Genomic DNA, 15,649 nt, shown 5'->3' with positions numbered 1-15,649 from the left:
ATTTTGTAACTTCTGCTTTTTGGCCGGTTTGATTAAGTAGATTTTAAGGTTAGGATTATTAATTTATGACACTTACATTCTTGTTGCAGTTTTTGTTATTATTTAGATTAGATTAGATTTCGATAGATATTTTATCTAATAAAATTAGTAGATATTTTAATTTTACAACTAATAATGCAAAACAAACATATATTTAAGATTATGTATTTCCACATTGATTACAAAATAATCATGAACAAGGGAATTACGTACTATACAATTCAACTAGATAACTAAAAGAGATATTGAGAATTAGATTTTATTTGTTTATCTCTATGTTTACAAACTAGTTACATTAGTTTTACTTTAACTCTACTAAAAGAAATATTAATATAATTATTTTAATTTATAAAATCCGTTCTATTTTTCCTAAATGTCAGCAATAGTCAAGGCAACTAATCTAAAAAAAATTACAAAAATAGATAAAAGAAATCATTTATCTCCCTCTCTTCCTTAATATTTTTTTAACATTTTATTTTGTTTTAAAATTTGTCAAGCAAAATAATATGAAAGAGAAAAAATTTTTAAAAAATAATGCTAGAGAAGTCAAAATTTTAATTTGTACTAATATCCATTAACAAAAGATAATAATATCCATTAACAAAAACAGCTAATTTGTACTTATAGTTACGTTAAAAAAAAAAAAAAAAAAAAAAAAAAGTTGTTTATACTTTAAGGTTACGTTTGAGAAACCAACATTAATTTTTTTTTTTTTGGTTACGTTGATCGCCATCCCCCTGTTCTCTCTCTTTCTCTCTCTCTAACAGAAACCCTAATCGCCATGGTAGATTCTCGTCGGATTTCTGTTCATCAATCTCTTGGCGGTGGTGCAGGTTCTCTCTATCTCTCTCTATACTTATATATGTATATGTATGCATTTACTTCCGTTTGATTTATATAAGCACTCTCAAATTCGTTGTATGTGTGTGTACGTACCAATCGATATTCAAATTGATCCTCTCCTCTGTTATTCAATTGTAATTATGGGGTTATGATTTGAGAGATCATTCGTAGTTTTGGCATTTTTTTTTTGGGGTGCAGTTGCTGATGTGTTGTTGTGGAGGAGATGGTGCGGAGGTGTTGTTCTGCTAGTGGGTTCTACGTCCCTGTGGATCCTCTTTGAGCGGGCCGGTTACAATCTCTTGTCTTTCGCCGCAAATGTTCTATTGCTTCTAGTTGCCGTCCTCTTCTTCTGGGGTAAATCTGCTTCATTACTCAATAGGTGGGTTTTTGTGTTTTTGCATCATTATAATCTCTGTATGTAACCAATTGATGTGCTCAATTCTTGTCCATAATTTGAGAAAGAGGGTTAAATTAAATATCACCTTTATATACCCTTAAATCATTATCTATTTCATCTATTTTAGTTCATATGGTCATATGGTCCAATTGGAGAGAGTATGCCCAAATGTGTAAACCTGACATAATGAGCAAAATTTGTAATTTTGCAATTTAGACAACCAAAATCATAAGTTGTTCAAGTTTTGAAATGACCTCTTTATTCATCAGATTAGGCTTTAACGGTTATTGATTTGAACAATCATTTCCAATTGGACCATATTAGCTGAAATTATAAACTTTAAGGACTAAATAAATGAAAATAATCGTTTAGAGATGCAATAGAAAAAAATGGGAATAGTTTAGAGGACAAAAGTGAAATGAATTCTTTGAGAACATCTATAAATATAAATAAGCGGTCCATCCTATTTAAGACCCACAAATGTTTATTTGGTCTTTGGCAGCAGTTTTAAACACTTTGTGGTACTGTTACTTGTATTGTAGGAGAGATTCTTTACTTAGTGCAAATGATGGTATTTACAAAATTTAATAATAAAACATGCAGACCTCTGCCTCCCCTTCCTGATCTGGAAGTTTCTGAGGAATCTGTTTTGAGAGCTGCCGATGAAGCCAGAGTGTGGATCAATCATGCATTGTCGGTTGCACGTGACATTGCAGTTGAGGGAAATTTGAAAATTTTTATCCAGGTATGATTAGTTTATGTAACTTCCTTCTCAATGCAATAGGGTTTTGTATACTCATCTTGCATATCAATAGTTGAATGTGCCAATGTAATGTGGCTTTGGTCTTCAGGTTGCATTGGTCTTGTGGATAATTTCTTACATTGGTAGTTTCTTCAACTTCCTTACTTTGGTCTATGTTGGTGAGTTTCTTCGTGGCCTTTCCCTGTATATAAGTGCACAAGCCTTTCTAGAGAATATTTTAATTCAATTTGATTATCTACTTTGATTTTCCCATAGGGGTTCTTCTTAGTCTGTCGGTCCCTGTGCTTTATGAGAAGTATCAGGATCAAATTGACGAGAAGCTAATTGTAGCTCATAAGATCATTCAGACGCAGTTCAGGAAAATTGATGATAATATCCTGAGAAAGCTTCCACTGCCTCTTAACAAGGAAAAGAAAACTCAATAGGCCAAGTGTAACCCCCCTCTCCCTCTCTGTTTGTGTGTATACACTGTACACAACATGCATGCTTGAAAAAGGTGCCCTTTTTAATCATTGTGCATGCAAATGACAATGTTTTCAATCTTGTTTTTAACCATGTTTAATTTATATTTTATTATCACAATTAATAATTGCACTTCTGTAAACAATTTAAGTATAAGTACTGGTAATGAAGTTATACTCCCAATAGATTTATCTAAAGTGACTGGAGTTTCAATGGACAATTTTGCTAGTTAATTGAGAGTTGGGATCACGAGTACTATGGAAAATTTGTCATTTTTTTTTTTTTTTGGTTTTCCTTTTGGATTTACGGTCAAATTTTTTTTCTTGATGTTTATCTTAGTTCATGATTTTTTTATTGTTCTACGATTTTGATATTTTTTTATGTTGGTTTGTTTTCCATGGATGATTTTGGGTTATTTTGTGTTAACACGAATCAGAGTTGTTTATGTTGAAATAGATTCTCAGCATATTAAGCTAGGAAGCACGGATACGGATACGGATACGATACGATACGGCGATACGACAAAATTTGAAAAACTAGGATACGGGTACGGCGGGGATACGTTCGTAAAAAATATTATTTTAACAATTTTTAGTAATGCAGTATGCATAAAAATAAAACTTAAAGCAAAAGACAACTTGATAAAGAAGAAAGATTCCTACAAAACTAAGAGTCTTCAAGGTTAATAGCTTCAACTTGTTTCCCTTCATCAGTGAATATCACAAGACCTTAGCTAAAGCCCAAGCCAAAAAACCATTCTTAAATAAAAATTTCAGCAAATATACTTTTTTAAGTCATCAATGATAGCCTAGGAAGCACGGATACGAATATGGTGATATGGGGATGTGGATATGGTAATATGTCAAAATTTGAAAAAATATGATACGGGTACAGCGGGGATACATTCATAATTTTTTTTTTTTTTTGTGATTTTAATAATGTAATATGCATGAAAATAAAACTTAAAGTAAATTAATAAATAAAGAGAGGGATTCCTATTAACCTAAAAGTGCTCAAACATTCATAAAACATCCAAAACTAAAAGCAAAAAAAAATACAAATTAAATATCATCCTTACATGCCAACACCAAAAAAAGAATGAGAGCAGAGAGAAGAAACGTGAGAGAGTGAGAAAGCGAGAGAGAAGTGAGAGAGACAACAAGGATACATCAATTTGACAAATTCTATTACTTAAGCTCTCACTATATTCCTCTTATGAAAGAACTAAACAAAATATTATAAGTAATATGTAATTTCGAGTATCCGATACTTCAAAATTAACTATCCGATACTTCAAAATTAATAAAAAATTAATTAAGAAGTATCCGATACTTTTAAGAAGTATCTGATACGTATCCGCGAGTATCCGAGGAGTATCGGTATCCGATAAGTATCCGATACGGATACGTCACCCTTTTTGAAGTATCCGTGCTTCATAGATATTAAGCCATGAATATTCATCTACTTGTTTGCCTCTTGCCCTTAAAAAAGATGCTTCCGGCCGGCTTCATTTGAGTCGTTGTTATCTAGAAACATCTTTGTGTTGATGCTTCTTTTCTAAGACATAAAGTTTTAAGTGTAATTTAGTTTGTTATACGTTTACATGTATATATGTGTCCACCTGTTTATGTGCTTAATTGGTATTCTCACTCTCACATTGAGTTAATAGACATTGATATTTTGAACAGATTGACCTGCCAAATCCAACTTTCTGCTGCATGTGATGATGTTTGAACTATAAGTAAAATTTCTGTTTTTTGGGATTGCTATATACTGAGGTGGTTATAAGAAAAGATAGAAATGAAAATACATTCAGTGCAAATTACAAATGGTACCAATCAAAGAGAAGATAAGAGAATAGATTGAGGTTTTTTTTGCCATGTGCAAGTTAGAACAAATAAATGAACCGCTAAGGAATTATGTGATGCAGGTATAAGATGCCAAAATAAAAACAAGACGGCTGAGAAAGGCATGGGTTGAGGTAATGAGAAAGGATATAATTGCCTTGGACTTAATTGAGGTTATGATTTGGGATAGAACCAATTGAGACCCCAAATAATTGGGATTAATGCTAAGTTGAGTCGAGTTGAGGTTGCATTTGTTACCTTAATTTTGAATATATATACTAAGATTTGGCTATTACGACTGAAACTGAGTGTCTCATTACACATACAGGCACACCAATTTGAGGGAAGTCTCTCTGGATGATGTCAAGCAGAATTTTGCTAGAAGAATTTGTCATGCAGAAGAGTATATTATTATGTTTTTCTTGTAAACCGTGTGCAAGTACTTTTTAATAAGTAAACTGTGTACTTTCAAAATGACATTTAGTGTCAAATTATTTCTCAAGTAAGGCGGTAGATCAATTCTGCAATGCAGCTAGTGAACTTTTCATTTTGTCATATATTTTCAAGTTACACATGCCACTTGTTTGTTTTGGAGATTTATCTTTGTATAATGTCGAGCCATATTTTGCTGTTTTTTATTGGACTTTCTTTTCCGGTTTGATTATACTCAGTGGTTTTGTACAAATAGATTCTTTCGAATTTGCATTCTTCAGTATGGTGAAGCACATAATTTCATTCATGCCCCTATGTAGCAACATGTAATTGAGATTATGGCTTTTTTGAAAGTTTTGTAATTTTTGTTCGGTATTTTCAGGCTGCTGTTTGCTTGATGCGTAATATCAACTATGGTAAATCATCAGGAGCGGACTGACCTCCACTTGCTTGGACACTTTTTAGGAAGGATTCATTTCTTGCCTTCTTGATAGGTTTTGGTTTTCTTCCACTAATGAAATGCTTCGAGGCGAGCTTGGTTTTGGTATGAAACTCAAAAGGTTATATATTTGTTGCAGAGTAGTTTCATTTGATTATTTAATGTGCTTCTCTGGAGTGTATTCTTCTGCGGAGTGAGTCTCTTCATGGATTTTAGCTATATACATACACTTCAATATTGTAAGTTTTGGTTTTGGTTTTGGTTTTGGTTTTGGTTTTATTGGTTTCCAATTTTATTGTTTCTTTTGATCTAATGCTTTTGAAATGATTCAACATTTTGATTCTACTTTCTAAAAGCAATAAATTTTACGGTTAGTCTGAGATCGATTCAAGCATCAAAATTCTTGAAACGTAAAACAAAAAAACCAAGTCTCAGAACTTTGGTCTAAAGATTTTTTTTTTTTTTTTTCTTCTTTCCATGTAAAACCCTAGCTTAGATTTTGAATTTGTTGAGAAAAATTCTCAATAATTTATGATTCGACACAGAGAACTGAAATGTTTCCCTTTCTCTTACTGTACATCTGTGGTGCAGTTTATTGGAGACAATTTTATATATTTTAGGAAAATTATATCGATGGTCTCTATATTTTACCTCATGTGTCGTCTTGGTCTTTATATTGTCAATTAGTTCAATTTTGATCATTAGTTTTAAATTTTGTTTTAATTTGGTTTAATTAATAATGTCATTAGCGTTTTTTAAGAAAAATTATTATTAAATTAGTTGAGGTTAACTAAATGAGTTGAGTAAGTTTATAATTTTGTTTTTAAAAATATGGCACGTAATACTTGTATGCGTATTTTTCATAAAAAAAAAATGTTAAAGAATTGTAATTAATTGGATCAAATTAAGATAAAATTATAAATTCATGGTGAAAATTGAATCAATTGAAAGCATATGAATTAAAATGACACATGAGGTAAAGTACAAAGACTATCATCATAATTTACCTTATATTTTAAAATTTTGTGGAGTGTTTGGTTCAACTTATCTTTGTAGTTTATAGAGCAAAAATAATTTAAATAAATTGTAAAAAAATTAATTAACCGAAAGTTGAATAAAGTATTTTGAACTTTGGTTTTCTAATCACTAATGTTCAAGCTGTACTAACCTGCCCACAAGGAAGGTGAAAGTTGTTGGCTGTCCAGTTCAACCATCAAAGTAATAAATTAGTAAATAAAAAGAAAAGGTCAATGATTACTAGAGTTTTTTATTAAAAAAAAAATCCATTAAATTGAATAATGATTGACTATTGTGAAAGTATTATCGTGTTTTGCACTGTCTTGGAAAGGAATATGAAATTTACTTTTTAATGAGCAACCAAATTAAAAAATATATATATTATTTTTTGATAAATGTCTATTTCTTTCTTATTTTTCATTCCAAACAAACAAAAGAAATTAGTCTCTCATTTATCTTCCTTATTCCTTCGCTCTTCTTTTTAACAAATCCAAATTCAAGACACAAATCGTTCATAATCATATAATGGATGCGATTCGATTGTCATAGAGCTGGATTGAGGCCAAGTGAGAGCTCAATCTGAGATTGAGGCTGAGTGAGAGCTGAGATTGAGGCCGAGTTTAGTAAAGACTGGATACCTAGAAAGATCCTCATTGCACACTTTGCATATGTTTCTACCATATTGCTCAGTTGCGCTTTTTAATCACGCATAGCTGACATCAACTTCACCAAGTACCGTACCAATTCCATAAAATAATACTTCCATGGAGCTGATCGGATATGATAAATGACGAATGTCATTAGTGAATCTTCAGAGGAAAAGAGAGAGAGAGTTGTTCATTATCATGGCGTTTACACATTACATGCTGCTATTTTACAAAAACGTGGAAAAACAACAATTTTGGCCATCTACAAAAGGAGCTTGTTTGGCATACACTTCAAGTGTAAAATATTTATGATCATACAGTACACGCTCATCACCATGTTTGCCAAGGAAAAGAGGCTTTGCTGCTCTACAATTAGGACTAGAGGATGAGAGAGCAAACGCATTTTAAGAAAGTGTAAAATTTCACTCTCCTCAACTGGACCAACTACAGCGAATCTCATTATCAGTAAGAGAAGAAAAACAAAACAAAACAAACTGGCAAAAGACAGGCTAATTTTCATTCTCCTAGAGCATTTTAATTTCACTGGAAGTTCGGATAATTGCACTCATAAATCTGTATTAAACTGAACAATGAAATGGGGGGTTGTAAAATCCCAGAATAAAAATACACAGCTTGAAGTTTGTAACAATCATATGCAGAGATGTGAACATCCCCTCCCCTCTCCTGTCAACAATGATGATCTGAAAAACATGGATTTCACCTGAAATTCTCAAACTAGTATTTGCTTACCATCCAGTGGAACCAGGCTACGCAATCCTCGGAACTGGATTGCTTTCTGATGGTGGCAAAGTCACTGACCGTAACAGCTCCAGCGAGGAAACAAGCCCCAAGAAATGGGAAAGGATAGTGTTCGCTGATGCCTGCAACAAAATAGATGCCTGAGAAAATAATCAAATAACCCACAAACTAACTAGGGTAGGTTTTCCCTCACTTAGGACTAGTGGTGCAACTTGGGTGGGCTTAACCTAAGCTCAGCTCGTGCAGGCTTGGGCAGAAATTCATAAACCTAATTAATTCGGGTTGGGCTTACGCAGAGACACTAGGCAACTAACCTGAAATGTAAATATAAATATACATATAACTAATTAAACATTGGATAATGTTAAAATAATTTGGACCGTTGTATCATATTCATTATATATATCATATACACAAATAATACAACACAAAAATCCTACTATTTTCTTTTCTCACATAGAAATGGTAAAGATTATCATAATAGTGTATCAGTTTCTTGATCCTCATCTCTCTTCTCTTCTCTCTCACATCATATAAATTATTTATTTTGATGTTATTAATGAATATTACCAAAAAAATGTTAATATGGTCTAATTTAAACAAATTAATCAGCCTAGCTACAAAAAATAAAAATAAAAATAAAAGAATTTGTGGGCAATTCAGGCCTAGCCCAAGTTTAATTTATTATGCTCAAGTCAGGGTTGGACAGACGAGTTCGAGTTGCAAATCAAGCTTGGGCAACTCTCAACACAACTCGGGTTGGGCTTTACCAACCTCTCAATCCATCTGAACCCACTTGAGTTGCACCCAGTGTTTTTAAAGGCTCAAGGCGCACTAAGGCGCTGAAGGTCTCTCGGGGCCTAGGCGCAAGGCGAGGCGCGGGCTTTATTGAAGTAAGGCGCACAGTTTTAGTAAAAAATAAAAAAAATTAACATAGACTAATCATTCGTAGTACTAAGACAATTTTTTTAAAAATAAAAAATAATCAAGATTCAAGATTCAAGACAAAATATAGGATAACTTTCAAAGCCATGAAAGTGCATATTACATAACATTTCAATTTTCAAACATAAAATAATCCACATTCAATAAAATAAAAATAAAAATAAGAAAAGCAGAATTTAATAAATAAAATAAAGACAGAATTTAAAAAATAAAATAATCCACATTTAATACAGAATTTATTAAATACAGATAAATACAGAATTTATTTTTTTCCCCTAACAGATAAATACAGAATTTATTAAATTCAGAATTTAATAAATACAGATAAATACAAAATTTATTAAATACTGATAACTACAGAATTTATTTTTTCCCCCTAATAGATAAATATAGAATTTATTAAATACAGAATTTAATAAATACAGATAAATACAGAATTTAATAAATACAGAATTTATTTTTTTCCCCTAACAGATAAAGGGGAAAAAAAGACCAGTAGCATTGTATTTATTTATTTATTATTTTGTATTTGTATTTATATTTATTTATTTATTTTGTATTTGTATTTTTTTGTATTTTTTTTCCTAACATAATTGAAAAAAAAATAAAAAAAAAAAATAAAACAGAGTCAAATGGAAGCCATAAGAAGAGGAAGAAGGGGAGAGAGAGAGAGAGTGAGATCAGAAGAAGACCAAAAGAGGTCGAAGCAAAAAAAAAAAAACGAAGTCAAATCGAGGAGACCAAAAGAGGTCGAAGAGGAATCGAGGTCCACAGTCGAAGTCCAATCGAGGAATCGAGGTCCACAATCGAAGTCGAATCGAAGCATACCTGTGCGAAGTCGAATCGAGGTCCACAGTCAAAGTCGCTGCGAAGTCGAAGTCGAATCGAGGAATCGAGGTCCACAGTCGAAGTCGTTAGATCAGATCAAGCTGCTAATACATCAAGCGCGCCTAGTCGTGCGCCTTGCGCCTCTGTCGCCTGGCTCAAGTTGCGGCTAAGGCGCTCGCCTGGCTCAAGTCGCCTCGCCTGGGACCTGTACAGGCGCAAAGGATGCGCCTCGCCTCGCCTGGCGCCTAGGCGCGCTTTTCACAACACTAGTTGCACCCCTACTTGGGACTACATGTTAGACTGCTAGTCTTAAATAATTGCTAAAAAAATCACTCCTGCTTACGAGGTAGTAGGTTGATAGCCTTATTCCCACTTTTTGCGGAGTACTTGTGATTGATAGCCTTATTCCTGCTTTTTCCGAGTTTCAAAAGATCTCTTAAGCTCACGATAGGAAGGAAAAGTAAACAATTTGGTTTAAGTCTACATCCTCTTTTAATATCTTCTTTCCAAACCTATTCTTTTTTCTCAAACAAGGGATCACTCCATTTGGCTCTCAAATCTTCTATATTCTAGTGTAAATTACACCATGAGTCCCAATTGTTTTAGCAAAATTTCACTTTAATCCTCACGCTTCCAATTGTGTTTCAATTTGGTCCCTCCATCATACAAATTATAGATGGACAGAACATGTGCGTGCCACACGTGTTTTTTACAGCACTTTTGTATTTTCACACCAAACTGGTTCTCTTTTCTCTTTCTGTTGATTGTCGAACACAACTTTGGCAACTGCCGCCGTTTGCAGCCCTCCCATGCCCAGTCTCCTCCCCTCATCCTCCCTTCCCCATCACAGGCCCCTTCCCTTCTCACCTGCCACCTCTCCTCCTCCCTGCCCTATTGTAGCCCCCTCACACACTGCCTCCCCTCGCCCTGCAGCAATATACAATAAAGTTTATTTTTGTGTGCGCACGTGAGTATATATGGTTTTAGCCACACAACATGTATTTCTATTAGTTTTAACTTTTAACATATCCTAACGAACGGATCACATCAAAATGCAATTGGAAGTACGGAGTTAAAATTGAGAGGGCCAAAGTAAAATTTAGCTAAATTTATAAGGACTATCGGTGTAATTTACACTATATTCTATCATGTTGTTAATTGGTGCCATAAGATGCAATAAAAGCAAAGGAAGGAATTTTACAAACTATGGAAAAGGTAAATCTTTCCATGATGTGAAACATTGAACTGAAACCACTTGAAAAAATTAGGAAAGAATCCTATCTAGAGATTTTGAAATTGCCCAATATTGAGTTTTGACTTCATACAGACTGCAGAAGGAATTATTTAAAGTAAATCTAGATGAATACCTGTACCAAGAATACATCCAAAGCAAGAACAGGGCTGGACCCAGGCCCCTGGTAATAAGGATTAGCTGAAGTAGTTAGGGCTTTTGCAACCAACAATCCCACCGTGGCTTGCATGCCGAGGATAGCAGCACCCATTCCCAGAAGGTTCAATGCTATGCCATTTTTCAAGCTTTTCACAACATCAGCTCGAGGAGGAGCCTAAAACACAACCAGTCAGATTTATCACTGTACCTGAAGTTATCTGATACAATGCCTTGGTCAAGGACATAATCTATATTTATGAGCCAGACAAATAAGCATCGAAAGCAAATAATTAAAAGATCATTTTTGGCAACAAAAGCTCTAATATTGGGTGGTCACCTAATACTAATCTTGCCAAAATATGTATGTGACAAAAATGTTGGGGCACTGCATCCATAGTTTTACAATTATTCCAGAGAATTAAAGAAGGGAGAAGGGAAAATAAAAAAAAAAACACAAGAAAAACAAAGCCGACAAGAAAATTAATAATAATGATACTGACTCCAATACATCCCCTAAAATACCCTAAATTTTAAGCAAATTTCAGGATGTGTATTTGTAATTTACCCTAAATTTTTTAAGCTAAAAAGTCGTTTGATAACAATTTAAGTATTGAACTAAAACAAGTTACTTGATATGTACAAGATCAAATTTGAAATTTATTATTTTCAAATTGTATCTTCTAATTTTAATATTGTGATGGTGAGGATGATGTGGTAGTGGTGTGGTGGCGGCAGCTATGGCACCAATGGTAATGGTGTTGAAGGTAGAGGGATAGTGGCTGTGGTGACGGTGGAGCGGTGATGTAATGATGGCGGAGGTGAAGGGTTGTAATAGTTATTGTAGTGGTGAAACTTAAAGGAATGAAGATATATGTACTTTTTGGTACTAATTTTCTTTAGCTTTATTTTTTAATAAGTCATGCATTTCTTATTCAGAACAATGCCCATTTAATTTTAGAATTCAAGAGATTCTCATCAACAGATGTTCATAAGCGTCCCTCTTGTGAAGTTGCTTGCATAGGTGTCAGATGCAGGGATGTGTCTAAGTGTTTTATTCACTTAATTCTCACATCAAGAACACCTAGATACGATTATATTTCATACTTCTAAAATACTATTTTAATATTCTAAGAGTGAAATGATGTTCAAAAACTAAAATATAGTATATGGAAGTCTTATGCATAGTTATATAATAAACTCAACTACTTGTACACACATGTTGGGCATGCATCTCCAACTAGGCATATCAGACACATATCCCAATACATTTACCCTAGCGCTAAGTGTCCTTTACCCAAGTGTCAAGTGTTTGATAGTGACATGGGTACTTCATAAATTTATAAAAGTCCATGTAACATCAGCTTGCATTGCAAGAAGTTAAAAAGCTCAATTAAAATTATACAAGGGGAAAAAAACAAAAAAAAAAAAAAGAAGACAAAAAGACAAAGAAGAAGCTTAGTACATGAAAGAACATACAACGTAAAAAATTTCCTTTAATGTAATACAATGCTAGTAATAAGGTTCGACAACATGTCTGTTTATGACATAAGACAAGAATGCTATCAGTCAATTAGTGTAGCAATTCTCAATGTAGGATCCAAAAAGGGACTCATGTACTAATCAGCCCTAATGGATGATTCATTTCCAAGAATTATGGAAATTTGGGCAACCATTATCATAGACATATAAATTATCTAACATACACCGAGATTTATCAATTCAATTCATTTACAGTCACATTCAATCAAAACACAAGATTGACTTACAAGCCATTTACAACTCTGTTACAAGTGCACTGTTCTTCCACACTTTTATATATAATCCAATTTTTTTTTTTTAAAAAATGGAAGAGTAACGACGTTATATTCTGAAGAAAAAATTTGGCAAATGTTTATCCCAAAATTGGAATAAAATTTTTAAAAATTAACATACCTTTGAAGGGTCATTGGCAGTTCTCCGGAGCCTGTCTGACAGACGGATGTACCCAAATGACCAAAACACTGAAATGAATGCGGCTGCAATTCCACCAGCAGTTGAATAAAATGTAACAGGTGAAGTGATCTTCCCGGTAATAACAACAGAAAAGGAAAGGATCACGGCAGCCACAACAGTGCACACTAGCTGTCCCCAAAACCCAAAACTACCCAACCTCTTGAAGTACCTCGCAGTACTCGCTAGCCTCTTCGCAACCTGCGCTAACATTGAAACTACAATCTTCAACTTTAAAAGCATAATGCACTAAAAAAAAAAAAAAAAAAAAAAGAACTAATTCTTCGATATCTACCTCTACCAATGAATTAACTCACAAATTGCATCAACACCACCACTCAAACAACCATGTTCACTTTCAACAAAAAATTGGCATTTCTAAATTCATCTAATAAAGTTCATAATCCTAATTGGTGGGGAATTCAAGTTCGTACCATGAGCTAAATCATTTAGGGCCCCTTGAGTGACAGCCTTTCCACTTAAAAGCACACATTGCACACGCGTTGCATTTTCAACCCATCAAGGACAGACTAAAAATGACTAATTGATGAAATTTGTAAACTTGTTAATTGAATTGTAGATATGATATGACTATGAGTTGACTCATTGTGACCACCCAAAAAACAGTTTTTGAATTTCAGATGCCATCTCCAAACCCTAACCTAACTTATACTTTAACTCAAATTGAGTAGAAGTTAGAGTAAATGAAATGGTTCCCCTTCATTTGAGACAAAATTTGAGTAAAACTCAATTTGGCATAGATTTCAGAAAAGGAGTGGAGGGTATTTTAGGGGGTGTTTGGTGTGGATTATAGGGGGGTGATTATAGCTTATTTTAATTTGGGAATGTCTGTCAGACTATTTGGTACAGCTTTTGCTTACAGTTTTTTAGGCAAAAATAGTTTAAATAAGTTAAGAAAAACTTATTATTTAGAAGTTGGGAAAATAGTGCTTTTGGTTTCTGCTTTCTAATTATCAACTTTTACCTTACAATAGGCTGCACCAAACAGCACCTTAGTGGCTTTTTACTCAAATTTAAGTTTGAGACAAGATTTGGGTAAGAGGTTTAGTTTAGGGCATCTCCTATATCAAATTCAAATTGGGGTAAAAATCACTGAAAAACCTCTCCACTTTTTGACTCAAACTCATATCAAATTGAGTTTATCCATTTTTTACCCAAATCAAAAGGACTGAAATGTTTACTCAAAATTTTCAAAATCATTTTGGAGCCTTCAAATTTACAACTAATGCTTCATATCAAATAAAGTTTTACTCTTTTCATTACTCAAATTTGATTAAGGGCTGAAGATGGCCTTGCAGATGCAATGCATTATAATTGCAGTAATCGTGAACTGAAAACCCTAACAAACAATTCTCTTAGTCGTTTCTACAAATTCACATCTTGTCAATAATTAGGGTACAGAGAGAGAGAGAGGACCTGAGCGAGTTTGGCTTTCTCGGAATCGTCATTTGGGGAAGAATAGGCCGTAGAAATGGGGGCAGAGGCGAGAGAAGTAGTTCTCTTGCTGAGCGTAGTATGAGATGAAGAGAGAGAAGAAGAAGAAGAGAGAGACAGATGAGTGTTAAGGGATGATGGAAGAGACGGGGAGTGGAGAGGAGAAAAGAATATACGGTGGCGGTGAAGGTAAGGCGGGGGTAAGGAGGGTTTCGCCGCCAGTGATGACGGCGGAGCTAGCGGTGCGCCGCCGGACCGACCTGCCGGCAACAGTAGAGCTTGCATAACTACTAGAAAAAGGTGAAGGGGGCGCTGTGGATACTTGTGTTTGTCTCCCGGCTTGGTTTGTAATGTCTTTATTTTAACCATAAATTACACTTTCCCCCTTTGGCCTCGTTTGGGAAGAGGTGTAACATTGGTCCAAATAATTAATAAAATAAAATATTATATTTAATTTATAATTATTTTTTAATAATTATCAAATTAATTATTTTAAAAAATCAATTAATTTCTCAAATATAACTATTTTAATTAAAAAGTTAAATAAACAACTAAAATAATTAATTTTCCAAACAACGCCATGTTTGGTTATTTTTTGCACCATTCATGGAGGTTGCAAATTTTTTCAGACGACTTTCATAAATTACATTTTTCACCGTATGTAACTCTATATAAAATTATGTAAATTTTTACGAATTTATATAAGTAATCTTATAAAAATATGTAAGTTCAACACAAATTTGCATAATCACATAAGTTTTCATGAATTTATGTAAATTTTTATTCAACTTATATATTTTTGTGTGATCATTTATGTAAATTCGTGAAAACTTTTATAATTTTGTATATGGTTGCATACGATATGTATCGCACACCGAAGCATTTCTTTTTTTTTTTTTCTTTTTTCTTCCAGACATTAGGATTTGACTCAATGGTCTAATAGTCCCACCTTAAGTGTCGTTCAAGTTGATAGAGTAGCGGCTTGTATTAGATTTGAATTTGGGTATAGGTTAAAGGTGCAAATATATATAATAAAATGGATTTTTCTTAAGTGTGCCTTGCATATGGTATGCAAGGCATTTACGACCTTGCATTTACACCTTCCATGTATTGGGCTATATGATATTTTTTACATTTACACCTTGCATATGGTGTGCAACCTTAAGGGGGTTGCACACTTAAACATTACCCTAATAAAATATATATTGTTTAAACTCTGCTCTATTTGTTTATTTTCTAAATGAATCAAAAAAAAAATATATATATATATATATATAATAAAATATTGTTATGTCACGTGATTATCAATATATTATTTTTTAGTATAATTTTGGACATAAAATAATTTTTTGAATAAATTGAGAAAAACTTAAAACATGTCAGAGTAGAAAATAATA

The 15,649-nt window shown here is 33.3% G+C and overlaps 2 protein-coding genes across 9 annotated transcripts; one reads left to right on the top strand and one right to left on the bottom strand.

The window, feature by feature from the left end:
• The first annotated feature begins 680 nt into the window (after positions 1 to 680).
• LOC114318882 (Reticulon family protein) lies at positions 681 to 5,481 on the top strand. 8 transcript variants are annotated; one of them, XR_014347188.1, is made up of 8 exons: positions 681 to 872; positions 1,081 to 1,261; positions 1,883 to 2,024; positions 2,131 to 2,200; positions 2,298 to 2,474; positions 4,435 to 4,485; positions 4,680 to 4,754; positions 5,166 to 5,481. XR_014347188.1 is itself a non-coding variant. In XM_028265851.2 (6 exons), the coding sequence occupies exons 1-5, from the start codon at positions 821 to 823 to the stop codon at positions 2,465 to 2,467; spliced, it is 615 nt and encodes a 204-aa protein (XP_028121652.1). In that variant the 5' UTR covers positions 681 to 820; the 3' UTR covers positions 2,468 to 2,474; positions 5,166 to 5,481. The 8 variants fall into 8 exon arrangements, 1 of the variants encoding a protein (XP_028121652.1); XR_014347192.1 differs by having other exon boundaries at positions 2,298 to 2,538; XR_014347189.1 differs by lacking the exon at positions 4,435 to 4,485.
• Positions 5,482 to 7,381: 1,900 nt separating this feature from the next.
• LOC114318881 (protein TIC 21, chloroplastic) lies at positions 7,382 to 14,647 on the bottom strand. Its single transcript, XM_082899886.1, has 4 exons — positions 14,235 to 14,647; positions 12,741 to 12,998; positions 10,786 to 10,983; positions 7,382 to 7,767 (listed from the first exon to the last, which is right to left on the bottom strand). The coding sequence occupies exons 1-4, from the start codon at positions 14,619 to 14,621 to the stop codon at positions 7,654 to 7,656; spliced, it is 957 nt and encodes a 318-aa protein (XP_082756012.1). The 5' UTR covers positions 14,622 to 14,647; the 3' UTR covers positions 7,382 to 7,653.
• Positions 14,648 to 15,649: the final 1,002 nt, after the last annotated feature.

This window comes from Camellia sinensis, chromosome 12, assembly GCF_055761805.1.
Source record: "Camellia sinensis isolate YWXY chromosome 12, ASM5576180v1, whole genome shotgun sequence".
NCBI lineage: Eukaryota > Viridiplantae > Streptophyta > Magnoliopsida > Ericales > Theaceae > Camellia > Camellia sinensis.
Note: the sequence above shows the minus strand (reverse complement) of the source record. Positions and strands in the feature narration are given on the sequence as shown.